General features: G+C 36.8%; 2 protein-coding genes across 3 annotated transcripts in view; one reads left to right on the top strand and one right to left on the bottom strand.

Moving 5' to 3' along the window:
* LOC131198914 (uncharacterized) overlaps positions 1–16,966 on the top strand; it is a 165,593-nt gene that overhangs the window by 90,122 nt on the left and 58,505 nt on the right. The gene's annotated exons all lie outside the window — the stretch shown is intronic.
* Positions 7,656–16,966, bottom strand: part of MRPL3 (mitochondrial ribosomal protein L3) — a 65,300-nt gene continuing 55,989 nt past the window's right edge. Inside the window, exons 10-11 of one of the 2 annotated variants that reach the window (XR_009155189.1) lie at positions 12,797–12,991; positions 7,822–7,960 (exon numbers count right to left, since the gene is read on the bottom strand). Coding sequence is in view for 1 of the 2 variants with exons in the window: in XM_058184188.1 (XP_058040171.1) it covers positions 7,808–7,960 (153 nt within the window). In the remaining variant the exon portion in view is untranslated. Of the gene's footprint in view, positions 7,961–12,796; positions 12,992–16,966 lie in introns of both variants that reach the window. The other variant, XM_058184188.1, reaches the window with a different exon arrangement.

Below are 16,966 nucleotides of genomic sequence, written 5' to 3'. Positions count from 1 at the left end.
TAAAGGTTTAATGTTAGGAGTTAGGAGTTAGAAAAGCTTGAACAAGTAAGACAAATGTTGATTTTGCTAAGATATGATGTGATTTGTTTTTGGAAGTTTCTGCTATTGTGGATTTGTTAGTGAACAAGTTCTGCACATGAATAAAAGGGAGGGTGTTGGGTTTTTGTTGATTGTTTGTCTTTTTCTCTGTCTTCCACTTAGTATGTTTGTTAAGAACTGAGATTTGTGTGTAAACCACCTTCCCAAGTTTTGTTATCTCTTCTTTGCCCTTGCTTTTGTGTGGTATGAATTTTAAATTGTTAGAAAAGAATTAAAAGTGCTGGAAAAAAGGAAACTGACTTCGCCCAGGATGGACCGGCTACCTAGACAGGGTGAAGAACAGAATTCAACTTTCTTTCTTCTCTGTACTTTTGTTTAAATGATTTTACCTGTTCATCTCCTTCCTGAAGCATGTGAATCCAGCTACCTTTTCTCATATGGGAACATATTGGACCAGTTTATTGTTTAATACCTGCATTAATGATGAGTTGTTTCTTTTCAAGTTCTACCTGCAAGCTATCTATCCCCCCTTGGCCCCCTTCCCTAATCCTCCAACAATGCCTTTTCTCACCCAGAAAAGGAGGAGGAGGGGACCCCTTCTCATGCCTTTTAGCCCTGCAGATGACTCAAACCTATGGAAGCCGAATACACGGGTCCAGATGCTTTCCCCAAAAGAGACATTCCATCCATTTGAGCCAGTAATTGGGTTTGGATCCAACCTCCACTGAAAGTCACCACAGCACCAAAGTGGAGCAGAACTTCCCAATAAAGAAATGGACATGTAATGATTGGACATGTAATGATCAAAAGATTTTTTTCAATACCCAGAAGACAGCTGGAAAAACTATGGGGGGAGGGTGGAAATTCATTGTAAGGTTTTCTTTCTTGTTTCATGTATTCATGTAAGGATTGTATTTGAGAATGATTGTCACAGCAAGTCCTGAACACCTTAGATTTCTGTCAGGTGGAAGAGAAACTTGCCCCATGAAAGAACTTAATATGTGCCAAATGATTCCTGGAGACCAACTGAGAATGAACTTTTTCAAAAATGTGGTCATGATGATATGCATGTGTTTTGTTTGGGATTTTTCTCTTTGCAAGAGAAACAAGTTTTGTCCTTCTGACCTGATTGGTGGACTCTTTCATTCAATCTGAAAATCCTAAAAGCAGCTGTGCAGCTTCGTACTCTACATATTGTCTTGGTTTTGTGATTGTAATTATTGTTGTACTTGTGAACTGCAACTCTGTGATTGTTGAAATGTGCAAGGGATTGGTCCTATAGAAACATGATCAGTAGTCCTAGGAGATAGTGATATCATAATCCCTGAAGATATAAGAATGCAGTGGTTCAATATTTGAAATTTTCTTAGGACAAATGGGAGGAGCAGATAATGCAATGATAAGTGTGAAAAATCATACATTATCAGCAATTATGAACCGACACAACCTAGTAACCCATTTGAAAATAACTAGACTAGAATAGGTTATGGACGGATGTGGTAATTGGCATGCTCCAGATGGCTTATATTGGAAATTTTGCCTATGTGTAATTGTCTAGCCGCTAGTATGAAGCATTTTCTTTTTTATATACTGCCCACTCTGTGTACCTGTTTATGAGGAAATAGACCAGAGAAAGATTGCTGGCCTCCAGAGTTCAGATATAAGGCTGACTACCTGGGCAGAAGCTGGAATGTATGCTCATAGGAACGCTCCCATTTATATGCTGAATAGAATGGTTATTCACCATCATTTTTAAAAAAAGGGGAGGAATGTAAGGGATAGAAACTTGCTAATTGTTATGTATGAGATATGATGTCTTTGTATACCTGCATGCTATAAATATCTGTTTCCTGTGACACTGACATATATATTATGCCTTTAAAGCTATAAGACAGACATGCTGGCGTCCTGAACTGTTATTGGTGTATCGGGTGAAGTATCTGGCAATTGTCAAACTATATTTTCTACAAACATGTTTTCTACAAGTAAGAGTACAAGTAAGGTTCTGCTGTTTTTTACTTTTAAAGGCCTGTTTCGGCTGAAGCAAAACCGGCTTTTAAAAGTAAAAAAAAAAAAAACCTCTGCTGATGGTCCTGCTCAGCAGAGGCGGGGGGGCGGGGCCAGGGATTTTTGCTACTGGTCCTCCGAACCAGCAGCTGCCATCGCTACTGGATCGCGCGATCCCGTCCGATCCAGGAGCATTTCACCCCTGCTTCAAAGTCCTTTTTTGATATAAGAGGACATTGCTTTCTTTCATGATTTCGTAGTCTTCCTTGCATGTATCCTCTTATGTGTTTGGAACAACTAACCATTTAAACTTGATCAAGATTAAATGCTATTTTACTCAAGCCTCTGTTTAAGTCTCTTGTTTGGGATTTATGAGCTTAAACATATTAATGGTGAACCTTACAGTATATAATCTGTATCTTTTAGTTGTAATGGAAATTGTGATATCATCACTTTCTGTTACCTTGATCCAAAATGTACACTGGAGGCTAGTTTATAACGTTCCATTTTGTCTGAGTCTGTGGTATTTATTGTGGTTTAATTTAAATAATATACACATATTATTAGATTTTTGCTCCTTGTCATTATTCATAAATTCATGCATGCTTGTTTATGAAGATACCCTTGCTCTGATTACTGTCTTACTCTGCTGAATGTTATCAAAGACAGAAATGTGGATGGTTTGTAAATTCTATTGACTGATTATCTACTGAAAACAAGACAGAAAAGATGAACTGCATCTCACAATGCCTAAGTAAAATTCATCTAGAATTGTGCCAACTTTTTGGAAAGCAGGAAAGTTGAATCTTTAACTGGTATCTAATCAAAAGAACATCAATTTTATTCCAGTATTCAATGATAATTCCATAATTGTATATAAACGTAAGAAAAATTACATAGGATTAGATCAGTGGCCCATTTCTTTTTAATTTCAGTCTTCACACAACGATGGAAACTATAATATTTTTTTCATTTATCCAGCAATTGATAAATCTTATTATTCTCTATTTTCAATAGACTATTAGATTCCTTGTTTTATTCACAGACAAAAATATATACATCCACTGATCATACTAGCTTTCAAAAAAAATAAACCTCAAGTTGGTTTAACCCTCTATTTTACCCTTCAAAGTGATTCCCTTCCCTGGGATATACTACTGAAGTTCCAGGAGCACAGACAACACTGTGGAGTGGAGTGCAACAGAATGGAACAGAATAGAACTGAATAGAATTCTTAAACAAAATTGCATAACTGCTCAACTCACACCTTGGTGATTCCAAACAGCTTGCAACATTAAAAAATCCACAACATAAAAGCCATAAGACCCAATGCCTCCTCTGGCAGCAGCAACACAATCAGATTAACTGCTTTATCAATTCTATCTGCATTCTTGGTCTCCATCTCATTAGCAGCATCACATGGAAGGGTTAGAAAAATATTTTCTTACTACTGAAAACATTTCACATTCACAGTTATATTTCTGTTCAAAATACAGTGTCCCTTATGAAAATACCTTGTGATAACTCAATGGACTAAATGGAGAGTTTAAACACAGTTGCAGATTTCCTGGAACAATTATTTTGAAAATTATTTGGTATATATGTACCTAGCCTAAGAAGAACCCCGAACTATAACAAGATATAACTAGTTGTATCTTTTTTTACAAGAATTCCAGAAATTCTTTCCTCTTCAAGTTTACGAGCAGTTATGCTCTCCTAGAACCCTGCCTGGAGCCACAATGGGATGGAGAAAAGGCGTTCATGTGGTAGATACGATACTGCCTTTTGCATCCAGGGCATCTGAGTAGCTGTGGAAACTCTTTCTATACACTCCTATCTATACACTCCTATCACTTCTCAGTCTTAATGAAAAGGACACAGCTACATAAACAAGTTCAGGCATGGGACCCTGCTAATTTCCTCATAAAAAAACCAAATGGTTGTGCAAGTGTGGGGATTTCTTTCTTTATGTATTTGTTTGTTTATTGGCGGTTTACAATAGTATTGTCAGAATATATAGAAACAATTATTAAAAGGCACAGTGGTCCAAAAAAACCCCCACAATAATATTGAAATAGCTAAATAGGAAATATATTTCTTCTAAACTGTAGTAAGTGTTTCAATTTTAGAGACATTTTTTTTTCAATAGAATGGGCCTGATAATGATTTTTCTTTTTAAAAAATGTTCATGTTCAAAGTGCAACTATGTTAGTAGTTAGTAGTAGTTGTTGATGATGAGGATAAGGATGATTTATAGTATTTCAGTGTATTGCTTCTCCATGTGTGAAAAGAAACACACCTTTGATGGGGTGCAAAAATGAAGCTCAGGTCATGAGGATCCAGCTCCATCTCTGCACCCCACAGAAGAATGTCATCTCTTTTCCATGTGTGGAAAGGAATACTTTCAGTGAGGTGCAGTGAAGGAATTCAATTCTTGCCAGAATGCAGCTCCAGACCCAAGGGCCAAGAGAAAGAGAGTTCTTTTGGTAGGCAGCAGCAGCTTGCAATTTTCCAAGCCAATTTCCCCAATTACTTTCTGGAGAAGCTGGCAGTGAAGATTGCAATCTCATTTTTTGTGATGCTTGAGAACTGGTCATATGTGTGAAAAAGTTTCCATGTACCAGATCGCAATCATATTTATTTTATTTATTTATTTTTTCACATTTGTATACCGCCCTATCTCCCTGGGGACTCAGGGCGGTTCACAGGCAAATAAAAAAAATGCATATAAATACAGAATAAAATATCCATTAAAAAACTTATTTGATATAGCCAAATAATTAAAAAGAACAATATATATAATAAAACCCATTAAAATTAAATTTAAAATCTAGTCCAGTCCTGCGCAGATGAATAGATGTGTTTTAAGCTCGCGGCGGAAGGTTTGGAGGTCCGGAAGTTGACGAAGTCCTGGGGGGAGTTCGTTCCAGAGGGTGGGAGCCCCCACAGAGAAGGCCCTTCCCTTGGGTGTCGCCAAACGGCACTGCCTGGCTGACGGCACCCTGAGGAGTCCCTCTCTGTGAGAGCGCACGGGTCGGTGGGAGGTATTCGGTAGCAGCAGGCAGTCCCATAAGTAGCCCGGCCCTATGCCATGGAGCGCTTTAAAGATAGTTACCAAAACCTTGAAGCGCACCCGGAAGGCCACAGGTAGCCAGTGCAGTCTGCACAGGAAAGGTGTCACATGGGTGCCACGAGGGGCTCCCTCTATGACCCGCGCAGCCGCATTCTGAACTAACTGAAGCCTCCGGATGCCCTTCAAGGGGAGCCCCATGTAGAGAGCATTGCAGTAATCCAGACGAGACGTCACGAGGGCGTGAGTGACCGTGCATAGGGCATCCCGGTCTAGAAAGGGGCGCAACTGGCGAACCAGGCGAACCTGGTGAAAAGCTTACATAGTGTAAGCCGCCCTGAGTCTTCGGAGAAGGGCGGGATATAAATGTAAATTAAGTAAATAAATAAAATAAATAAATAAAAATAATTGCATATTATTTGAGGGTGCTTAGTGCACATACTAAGATATATTTTAAGGTATTTCCTTCCATTCTTTTGGGTAATTTTTGTATACATAAATATGTAGAACAGAGCTGGTAGAGACTCTGGAGGTCTTCTAATCCAATCCCCTTCTCAAGCAGGAAACCCTATACCATTTCAGACAAGTGGCTTCTTACTGCTCCATTAATGAAGCACCCACAACTTCAGCAAGATGTTCCACTGGTTAATTGTTCCATTACATGTATATATGCATCAAAAATATCTGGGAGAAATTTAAACAATTTTTCATGGCATATATGATTTAAAAGGGGTTTCTAGAACGTCTTAGATTATGGAAGTGAATTGCAGATACCTGGATAATCTCTGCAGGATTAGTTTTATTTCTTACTGTCTATGGAGATTCTCAGTCATCCAGGTCATAGTTGTCCCAAGTGCTTTTTCAAAAGCAGCTGGACTTTTTAAGACTCTTATTTCTATGCCTGTCTGCCATAGCTAATTTGATCTTGCAGAGCTAGCATGCTCTGGATTCCATTGATTAAATGCCACCTACTGGGAAATGCAAATGCACTTTTCTATAGCAACATCTGCCAACTGGAATTTCTCCCTCAAAATTTGAATGACTCCCACCTTACTAGTATTTTGAAGGTCCTTAAAGAACGGACTCTTCACTAGACTTTTTGCATGAAACAGAAAGCATGCATTTATAAGCTGTGAGTTTGATGAGTTGAAAATGGGTAACAGAAAAAAATGCTTTGTTGTAATCATAAGAGTAAGAAATAATTTTGTGATGATACTTGTATTTGCTGCAAAGGAAATAAATAAAGGCCTGGTTCCTTACCCTGGCCTTTGCCAAGGATAACTGACCCTCCTTTCTATCTTTTTGCATCTCCAGCCAGTTTGCTTTTGAGGTGAGTTGGATTAAATCTGATTGGCTAGTGGATCTATTTTCTTGCATTTCTTTTCTTGAAAAAGGCAATACAAAACTCCAGTACCATATTCAGTATTTGGTATCAAATGGTACAAGTCTTTGAGAAAGTATCATCCTTGGCTTGGGAAGTTATTACCTAGCTCAGGGGTGTCAAACTCACGTTGTCATGGCAGCATCAGGTGATGTATTGGGCCTTTTTTCCCCTTTGCTAAACCGGGTGTGGGCATGGCCAGTGCGTGACGCAGCCGTCCTATGGGCTGGGAGTTTGACAGCCCTGAGCTAGGTTCATTTTGGGGAAAAATTGAGGAAGGAGAAGAAATAATGATGATGATATAAATCGAAGGAAAAGCAGCTGCTCCAACAAGAGCCTTTTATTGTAGGTTTGGATTGCTTGGAAGGAAGTTCAGCAGGTTTCTCAAAAAGCAATGGTTTAAGCAGATTCTTAAAAATCTTCCTTTATGCCTGATTTTCCAGAGCAACTTCCTTCTGATTCAAAGTTTAAAAAGGCCTGCTACAGATGCACCCTAGCTCTTAATGCAAAGAGCTATGGTGGAACTGATTAAGGAATCATACTGATCTTTATCTTTTTTCCATATGGACTCCCTGGATATTTTTCATAAGCATTCAAAAGAAGGTGTGACAGCTATCTCAGCAAGAAAGCACACCCTATGCTATGGTTGGTGACCCTATGAATGCTTAGGGAGAAAACAATTTTAGAATGATATTGATAATTTCAAAGCAATTTTTCTTTGTATTTGAGGATTGCTTTGTGTTGAAATAAGCATGTTCTGCAAAAAGCAAAATATGTCTTCATATGAAAACAGATGTAAACCTTAAGAGATGTTTTACACATTACCTTTTTCTTTCATAACAAAAAATGTGTGCATTAATTAGAAACAAGCCCTATTAAGTTCATTGACACAGACTCTTACTGAATTTGTTTATCTATCTCATAATATTTTAGGCAACTGTGGATGCCTGCCAGTTCTATTTCTTTTCAGCTATTGGATGTTGTCTGTTGAACCAAAAAGGACTTGAGGATATGTGTCATGAAAAGACAGATGGCTTTGCACAATAGTAAATGTGGTGTGTGCAAACCAGCAGATATTTCTAAATTACCAACATAAAAATATATATTTATTATATGAATCATATTAATTTGTAATCATGTTACTGAATACTTCTTTTCGGTTTCAAAGAATTTTTTTTATTTAGTAGTGGATCTGGAAATCAATAAAGATCCAGCATTATGTGGACACCATCTTAAGGAAGTCATAGGGCCCTTCAGTGAGGGCTTCATGTTTAGTTCTGAAGACTGAAGGTAGAATAGCCATGAATTCTTCAGGACTCAGAGAGTGCAATGGAGGGTTCAGTGAACTGGAAAAGTTCTTCGTCATACAGCTCATCAGGCAGCTCTTCAGAATCAGCAAAAAATGTTGGAAATGGTGGATTCTTAAGGTTATCTTGGTAGGCAGGTAAAACTGTGTCAGTGATCTAGAATATAAGAGCCAGAGGAATTGAAAAGAAAGCATAATAAAATTCCACACAACTCAAAACATTCCCAATAAAATAGGTACTAGCTGCCTTTAAAAGTTTATTATTGTTTTTGATTTTTGCCTGTCATTAGTAACAAAACCAACAATTAAAAATCAAACATTTATCATAAGTTGGGGACAAGAAAAAGAAATATTGGGTACAGATGGTTTAATTCAGAAAGTTTTAAAAATGAATTTACAATGGAAACCAGAAACTTTTTTAGAATTATTAAAGAATTGGGGGGGGGGGAGTTGGAACTCTACTGCTATATATGATGTCAGCCACAAGAATATATGCCCAGAAATGGAAAGAAATGTTAACTCCCACAATGGAGGAATGGATTAAAAAGATGATGAATAAAGCTGACTGCATTAATTAGGAACAAGAATGTAAATAATTTTGCAGTTATTTAGAAACTGCTTATGGATTTTCTGTGTAAAAGAGTTTTAATGAAACTTTGAGTCTGATTTTTGACAACTGAGTTAAATGAATGGCTATTGGTTATTATTTGGCAAAACTAAAAAGTTGGCATTATAACTTTACTACTTATTTTTTTATACTGAAAAAAGTCAGAAGTTACTGCTTTTTGTTTTTTTAAATTTCTTTTCCCCCTTTCCTCATTTTATCACCTCTATTCCTATTCCTTTCAAATTTTTCCATTGTCTTTATTTCTATTTTTATTTTATATTAAGAAACATACAACCTCCCCCCCAACAAAATTATGCTGTTGAAAGCAAAGTTTTCAAGTGTGACCCTCCAAAATTCCACAAAGCAGAATAACTAAAAATAACTTGAGCAATGTGAGCATGTTTGGGTAGCAAGTAATGTAACCACTTATACGGTTGTTGAACAGCTATACCAAACCATTTTTAGGAATATATTAAAAAGTTGGAGACACCTATGTAGCAAAGAAAAGCACTTCCTCTCAGCAAAAATACTACCCAAAGGCTATGTGTCAGAATTTCTTTCTGTAAGACATCTTGACTGCTTCTTTGATAAGAGTTATTGAATGCTGAGCAACTTGCTGAGCAGGTCAATAAGTTCTCCCACGTGAACTGTGTATCAGACACTTATTTTTATTTACTGCCTACATTAACTTGTAATGTTGGTAAATTACCTAGTAACATTGTTAGCTTCCACTCATTGTTTAACTACATCATGCCTCAGATTTTTTTTAGTCTCATCTTCTCTATTACAAGCTAAGGAAAGCCAGCTTTTATTTCACACACACACACACACACACACACACACACACACACACACACACACACACACTATAGTGTCTTGTCAAATGAGAGAATATTGTCCAGTGTTGTCACAAGCAAGGACAAAAGAAACAATTCTGAAACAGTTTTCCTACATGAGATATTCCAATGACAAATTTATCTTTCAATGAAAATTAAGCGATAGAACTGGCACAAGAACACTATTTTTTATTCTTTTCTGCTTTATTTATTCTGCTTCATTCAGCTATGGGAATACAGCAAGGAATCAAAATATCACTAGTAAGCAATGATTCAACATTCTCATTTTCATAAAAAATAAATTCAAAGTTTTATAGTTTGCTAATTCAAAGTTTACAACTCGGCCTTCACTACACAGGACTTGGAACTGCTTATTTTGTACATTAATACATTTATATACCACCTATTTATTTAAAGAGATTATAAAATGTATACAATTATAAAAATTATGGACAGTGGTGAAATGTAAAATTTGTTACTACTGGTTCTGTGGGTGTGGCTTGGTGGTAGTGGGTAATGTGACTGGGTGGGCGTGACCAACTTTTTTTTCTTTTAAAAGCATTTTTTCTACAAATATGCTTTTAAATGCCTCTGATGATCCCAGCTGAGTCACGCAATCATCAGAGCCTTTTTTTTACTTTTAAAAGCATTTTTTCGGCCGAAAAAAAATGCTTTTAAAAGTAAAAAAAAAAAACTTCTAATGATCGCGCGGCTCAGTTGGGCATGGGGGTGGGGCAGGGATTTTTGCTATCGGTTCTCCGAACCACCCGCCACCATTGCTACCAGATAGGGTGATCCGGTCCAAACCAGGAGCATTTCACCAGTTATGGACCAAGAAGCTGATTAATGTATTATAAATTCCAGTTTATTTATATTAAAAATAGAAAAACAAAACTCTCTGCACAGTTTTTCTATTATTCAATATAATGCATGGTGAGCATAAAACTATGCACTGTTTAAAGATGTGATGTTCACTTTTTTTTAAAAATTAAATTTTCAGAAAGAACTTATGCCATTCATTTAAGCTACATTCAGCTTGCCTAGAAGAATGCCTTCTAAAAATGTGCCTCTGTCAAGATGCACATTAGCTTAAGGTTGCCAAGCAACTAAAGATTACATCAATACACTGTTTTTATACCTGCTGATAACAAAGCCTCCAGCAAAAAAGTATTTTATTAAAAATATTAGTTTAAGAATCAGACTCACTGAATTCATTTGTTATTTAGTTATTCAGGATTACATACAGTACTGCCTCAAGGCAGGACACACAGTACTCCTTTCTCCATTCCCACCCCCCCAACTATCATCCTGGGAGGTATATTGGATCAAGAAAAGTGATTGGATAAAAATCAGTCAGAATGTCTATGGCTGAGATTGAAACATGAACCTGGCTTTACTTTGGTTTACAACAAAATTAATTTAACAATTCCTCCAGACTGGCAACTTATGCATAAAAATGAGTCATTAGCTTAGAGTGATTTGGAACTGGAATTAAATAATTGTTTCATCGGGTTTGTAATGGTCTTTGTTTACATACGAAGTGCAATTGTTTTTAAAAAAATCTGTTGGATAAACCTTAACAGGACAGCCTATTAGGCCACAATAGATGAATTCACACTCATTCTAAGCCAAAAGAAGCAAATTATATTCTTATAGGTACAGAGTCTCTTTTCATACAGGTGAAACTCGAAAAATTAGAATATCGTGCAAAAGTTCATTTATTTCAGTAATGCAACTTAAAAGGTGAAACTAATATATGAGATAGACTCATTACATGCAAAGCGAGATAGTTCACGCCTTGATTTGTCATAATTTTGATGATTATGGCTTACAGCTCATGAAAACCTCAAATTCACAATTACAGAAAATTAGAATATTACATGAAGTCAATAAAACAAGGATTGTACATAGAACAATATCGGACCTCTAAAAAGTATAAGCATGCATATGTACTTGGTTTGGGCTCCTTTTGCATCACTTACTGCCTCAATGCGGTGTGGCATGGATGCTATCAGCCAGTTGCACTGCTGAGATGTTATGGAAGACCAGGATGCTTCAACAGCAGCCTTCAGCTCTTCTGCATTGTCTGGTGTCATGTCTCTCATCTTTCTCTTGGCAATGCCCCATAGATTCTCTATGGGGTTCAGGTCAGGCGAGTTTGCTGGCCAATCAAGCACAGTAATTCCATGGGCATTTAACCAGGTTTTGGTACTTTTGGCAGTGTGGACAGGTGTCAAGTCCTGCTGGAAAATGAAGTCAGCATCCCCATAAAGCTAGTCTGCAGAAGGAAGCATCAAGTGCTCCAAAATCTCCTGGTAGATGGCTGTGTTAACCCTGGACTTAATGAAGCATAGTGGACCAACACCAGCAGATGACATGACTCCCCAAATCATCACAGACTGTGGAAACTTCACACTGGACATGGGCTTCAAATGTCATATTCCTCTGGTTAAGCCGCTCCTGAACAACAAACAACATCAGAAGCATCTTACCTTGAGCTAAAGAAAAAAAGAACTGGTCTGTTGCTCAGTGGTCCAAAGTCCTCTTTTCTGATGAGAGCAACTTTTGCATCTCATTTGGAAACCAAGGACCCAGAGTCTGGAGGAAGACTGGAGAGGCACACACTGAAAGATCTTGAAGTCCAGTGTGAAGTTTCCACAGTCTGTGTTGATTTGGGGAGCCATGTGATCTGCTGGTGTTGGTCCACTGTGCTTCATTAAGTCCAGGGTCAATGCAGCCATCTACTAGGAGACTTCATTTTCCAGCAGGACTTGGCACCTGCCCAACCGTAAAGATGGGAGACATGAGACCGAACAATGCAGAAGAGCTGAAGGCCGCTATTGAAGCATCCTGATCTTCCATAACACCTCACCAGTGCCACAGACTGATGGCATCCATGCCATGCCGCATTGAGGCAGTAAGTGATGCAAAAGGGGCTCAAACCAAGTAGTGAGTACATACGCATGCTTATACTTTTCAGAGGTCCGATATTGTTCTATGTACAATCCTTGTTTTATTGATTTCATGTAATATTCTAATTTTCTGAGATTGTGAATTTGGGGTTTTCATGAGCTGTAAGCCATAATCATCAAAATTATGAAAAATCAAGGCTTAAACTATCTCGCTTTGCATGTAATGAGTCTCTCATATATTAGTTTCACCTTTTAAGTTGCATTACTGAAATAAATGAACTTTTGCACAATATTCTAATTTTTTTTGTTTCACCTGTTTCACCTATACAATGAGGATTAGACTTCCTGCTCTGTAGCACCACAATTACATTAAAAAAATCATCCAGTCAATACCTTCCTAAGAAAACAGATGCTACTAGTCAGCTAACTTACATTACTGAATATAAGCAAATTTCGCTAATCAAGACTGTAACCTGGTATGTGGATTAAATATCTCATTTTTAAAGCATCAGAAAATTTTGATGACATTTTTTATGGCTGTTCATACTTCAGCACAAACCTAATACAGGATGCAGCTTTTCTAAAACTTTCATTAAAGAGCTGTTTTTTTCTGATTCTCATAGAAATAAAAAAAGCACCTTTTAATCAATAAGAGAGAGATGCTGTGCTTAGGCAAGATTCAAAGCATTTCTTCCAAATCACTGTTGAGTTGATACACTCTTCAAAATATGCTGAACTGAACAAAAGTGGACAGACAATAGTCCAATATTCTGGGCACTGCTGAGATAATCTCTGAAGCTCACCAATAGATTGCATTCTATTTTGTGCAGTTTCTTTGAGTAGAAGGGAAAAAAAGAGGGAATAAGAAAAAAATGAACACGTAAAGCTTCTGCTACATTCTAAGATATCTATTTGCCACACCTGAGTCAGAGAAGATCTGGAACTTCCAATTCCCCCTTATGGTGATGTCCTATTACCATACAAACCCCTTGAAAGGCAGTTTAAAAGAAACATAGTTCTGCTAACTTCTGGATTAGAGGCATTGGCCATACTATGGTACGAGCATCACATTATATACAGTTGTTAATGTATCAGAATTTAGGGGACCAGCCTATTGTTTGGATAAGTAACAACAGAGTCTTTGGTATTTAAGCCTACCTATGTTGGTAGTATTCGTTGTTATTGTGTTTAGAAATTATATTGTTTTTGACTGATTTTCTTTTATTTGCATGGATAATCAGTTTTATTTATATTAATGTGTATAATTCTGGTTTACTAAATTGCGTATCTTGGAATTTAGTGAGATATGAGAGAATTTATAGCTAATACTCATTCCTTTTCTCTCTTTTGATTGGTATTAATTTTTGGAGAAAGAGCATTGCTAGATAAATTAACAGGGTTTACTGAAGAAGTATGTATGGCTTTGATCAAGTACAAAGAAGACAGCAAACAAATGCTAAATGATCATCAATTGTTTAATTAATTTTAAGGTTACTAGTCATGTATCAACCTCACAACTAAGATTTGTGAGTTATGTAGTAGAGTTTTTATTATATACATATTCTAAATTTGTGCTCCTCTTTCTCTAGTATTGGGATTTTGGGATTTCACTGTAAAACATGCCATGAGGTGTTAAATGAAAATATTCATTTAATTAATATATCATCAACTTTCTATCACCCCTTCCCTAAGTCTCTGCCTTTCATTGGCACAACTACTATTACCACCCAGTGAGTATGAAAATATTTATCTCTTATCAAGAGGCTTATTTCTGAAGACAAATACTGATCTGCTTGATCCAAATATCTTCATTTCAGACACTTCTGTAAGTAATCCCACCAAACAAGAAACAGACTTTTCATGATCCAGGAGGAATTAAAAAACAAGCGAATATATACTTTTGTGCTGACTGAACCATAATTATAACACAAATTTCTCATTACTTGTGAAAAAAATGTTCTTAATAAAACACCTTTCAAAATAAAATAGGTATGGAAACAAAATGCAACCTAACTGAATATAAATGTACCGGGGGAGGAAGGGAGTAAAATTAATGACTTTTTTTTAGCTCTAATTCTCCATTCTGGATTGAGAACTTAATAACCTAGCCTGGCCAAAAACTCTACATTAAATAATAATATTGCAATAAAAATGTTACAATTGCTACAATGGAAAGGAGAAAATAATTCTCGTATTTCATTTAGCCAGAGGAAAACTATGCCCTGAAAATGAGCCTGGTCCAATCATCAACCAATAAATGAGGCAGGTAATTTCTAGAACAGTGTCTACTGTAATCACAGAAGCCACAGAGACTGTCCTCCAGACTGTTATTTGCCAATAAACCATTCCCTAACATAGCAATAAACAGGATGAGAATATCAAGAATTCATGTCTGTTTTCAAACAGGTGACCTTCCTCCTTTCCATCCTTTTTTCTATCTTTTCTTTTAGTCCATAAACCTGGAGCAAGCTATGTCTTTATTTTTTATTCTTCGTTCAGCTCCTGCCTAATTGTAGTCTACACTGAACCTTGAATTCTGATTTAGGAAAATATTTTACTGAATGTGGACATTAATGAATAAAAATAATTTTATGCATATATCAAAAAAGAAATCTGTGTTAAAATAGGTTGAATTTTAAGGGAATATTTACCGAAAAAATATGATTTTTGTCAACTGCAGCAAAACCATACAGGTAACAGAAATATCAGTAGAATAATGTCTAAATAAAAACCTTAACATCCACAGCCTGTATTTATTCCTGAATATTAAACATAAAACCTGCTTAACTTATTATTTGCTACAATCCAGAGCGCTATGTATATAAATCTATTCTCAAGCCAGGCAAGGAGTGACTGGGAGGTGAGGGGCGAGGCCAGGCAGTGATGGGATCAGCTGGTTCGCCAAACTGTGCAAGAAATTAACAACCGGTTTGGCTGAACCAGTGTGAACTGCCTGAATCCCACCATTGGAAATAATCCTACTTTTAAGACTACATTAATAGAATCTTGCAAGTCTGAAAGTACAGATCTCCTACTATTTCTTTTTACTGCCAGATGAATTAGGGTGGATCCTTTGTAAGTTTTTTTCTGCACCTATTTCTCATTCCCTAGACAGAATCCCTCACCTCTATTTTCCCAGTTTATTCACCCATTACATTACACATTCAGACAAAAGTTCTTTCAAGAGCTATAACAGTATTATTTTCACTACAGCATGCATTATCAGGCACATAAAATTGGGTCATAAATGGGTTATGAAAATACATTGGTCAGAAAATACATTTTAGTACCACTGTATTTGCAAATGGTTGATAATTTAGGTAGTCGGCAAATGAGGAGTACTAGGTTGGTTTCTTTTAAATGTAGAATTGTTTTTGTTATATATCACATACAGTAGATTCATTGTTTAAACTGGGCAGCCCTAGAAATCCATTAAATAAATAATCCCAGATATAGGTCATATATAATTTGCAAAGATGAAGTCCGGAAAGCAAAGGCTCAGAATGAACACAGACTTCAATAAAACTGGAGGCTAAAACATATGAAGAATGGTTGCAGGAACTGGGTATGTCTAGTTTAATAAAAAGGACTAGGGGAGACATGATAGCTGTGTTCCAATATCTCAGGGGTTGCCACAAAGAAGAGGGCTGTTCTCCAAAGCACCTGAGGGTAGAATAAGAAGCAATGGGTGGAAACTGATCAAAGAAAGAAGCAACTTAGAACTAAGGAGAAATTTCCTGACAGTTAGAACAATTAATAAGTGGAACGACTTGCCTGCAGAAGTTGTGAATGCTCCAAAAATGGAAATTTTTAAGAAAATGTTGGATAACCATCTGACTGAGATGGTGTAGGGTTTTCTGCCTGGGCAGGGGGTTGGACTAGAAGGCCTCCAAGGTCCCTTCCAACTCTGTTGTTATGTTGTTATGTTATGTTTTGTTATGTTAAAAGTCAAAGATAACAAAAAAAATTTCTTTCAACATATTAACAACAAGAGAAAAGTCACGGAAACAGTTGGTCCACTAAAGAGAGAAGATGGCAAGGAAATAACAGGCAGTAGGGAGAAAGCAGAACTGTTTAACTCATTATCTGCATCATTCTTCGCACAAAAAGAAACTATAGCCCAACCTACCAAAAACCTACTGTAAAAGACAGACTAGAAATAAAAATTAAAATAAGCAAGAAAATGGTAAGGGAACACTTATATGTTCTTGATGAATATAAATCACTGGAACTTGACAGATTACATTCTAGAGTTCTGAAGGAGGTGGCAGATGTTATTTCAGAACCATTGTACCACATCTTGGAGTTCCAGGGAAGTACCTGAGGATTGGAAAAGGGCTGATGTGGTTCCCATCTTCAAGAAAGAGGAAAAAAACAGACCCAGGAAACTACAGACCAATCAGCCTAACATCAATACCTGGGAAGATCCTGGAAAAGATCATCAAAAAAACCGATCTACAAACTTCTAGAAACAAATATAACTAGTAACCAACATGGGTTTGTTATAAACAGATCATGCCAAACCAATTTTATTTCGTTCTTTGATAAAGTGATTAAATTAATAGACCATAAAATGCTGTGGACATTGTATACTTAGTTTCCAGTAAGGCATTCGTCAAAGTAGACCACAACCTACTTCTTGGTAAGCTAGAAAAATGTAGAATAGGCAACATGACCATTAGATGGATTGGCAAACTGTACTCAACAAGTAGTCCTTAATGATACTACATAGACATGGAGGGAAGTAAGCAGTGGAGTACCACAAGGTTCTGTCTTAGGTCCAGTACTCTTCAATATCCTCAGAAATG

Source organism: Ahaetulla prasina, chromosome 4, assembly GCF_028640845.1.
Source record: "Ahaetulla prasina isolate Xishuangbanna chromosome 4, ASM2864084v1, whole genome shotgun sequence".
In the NCBI taxonomy this organism is placed as follows: Eukaryota; Metazoa; Chordata; class Lepidosauria; order Squamata; family Colubridae; genus Ahaetulla; species Ahaetulla prasina.
Note: the sequence above shows the minus strand (reverse complement) of the source record. Positions and strands in the feature narration are given on the sequence as shown.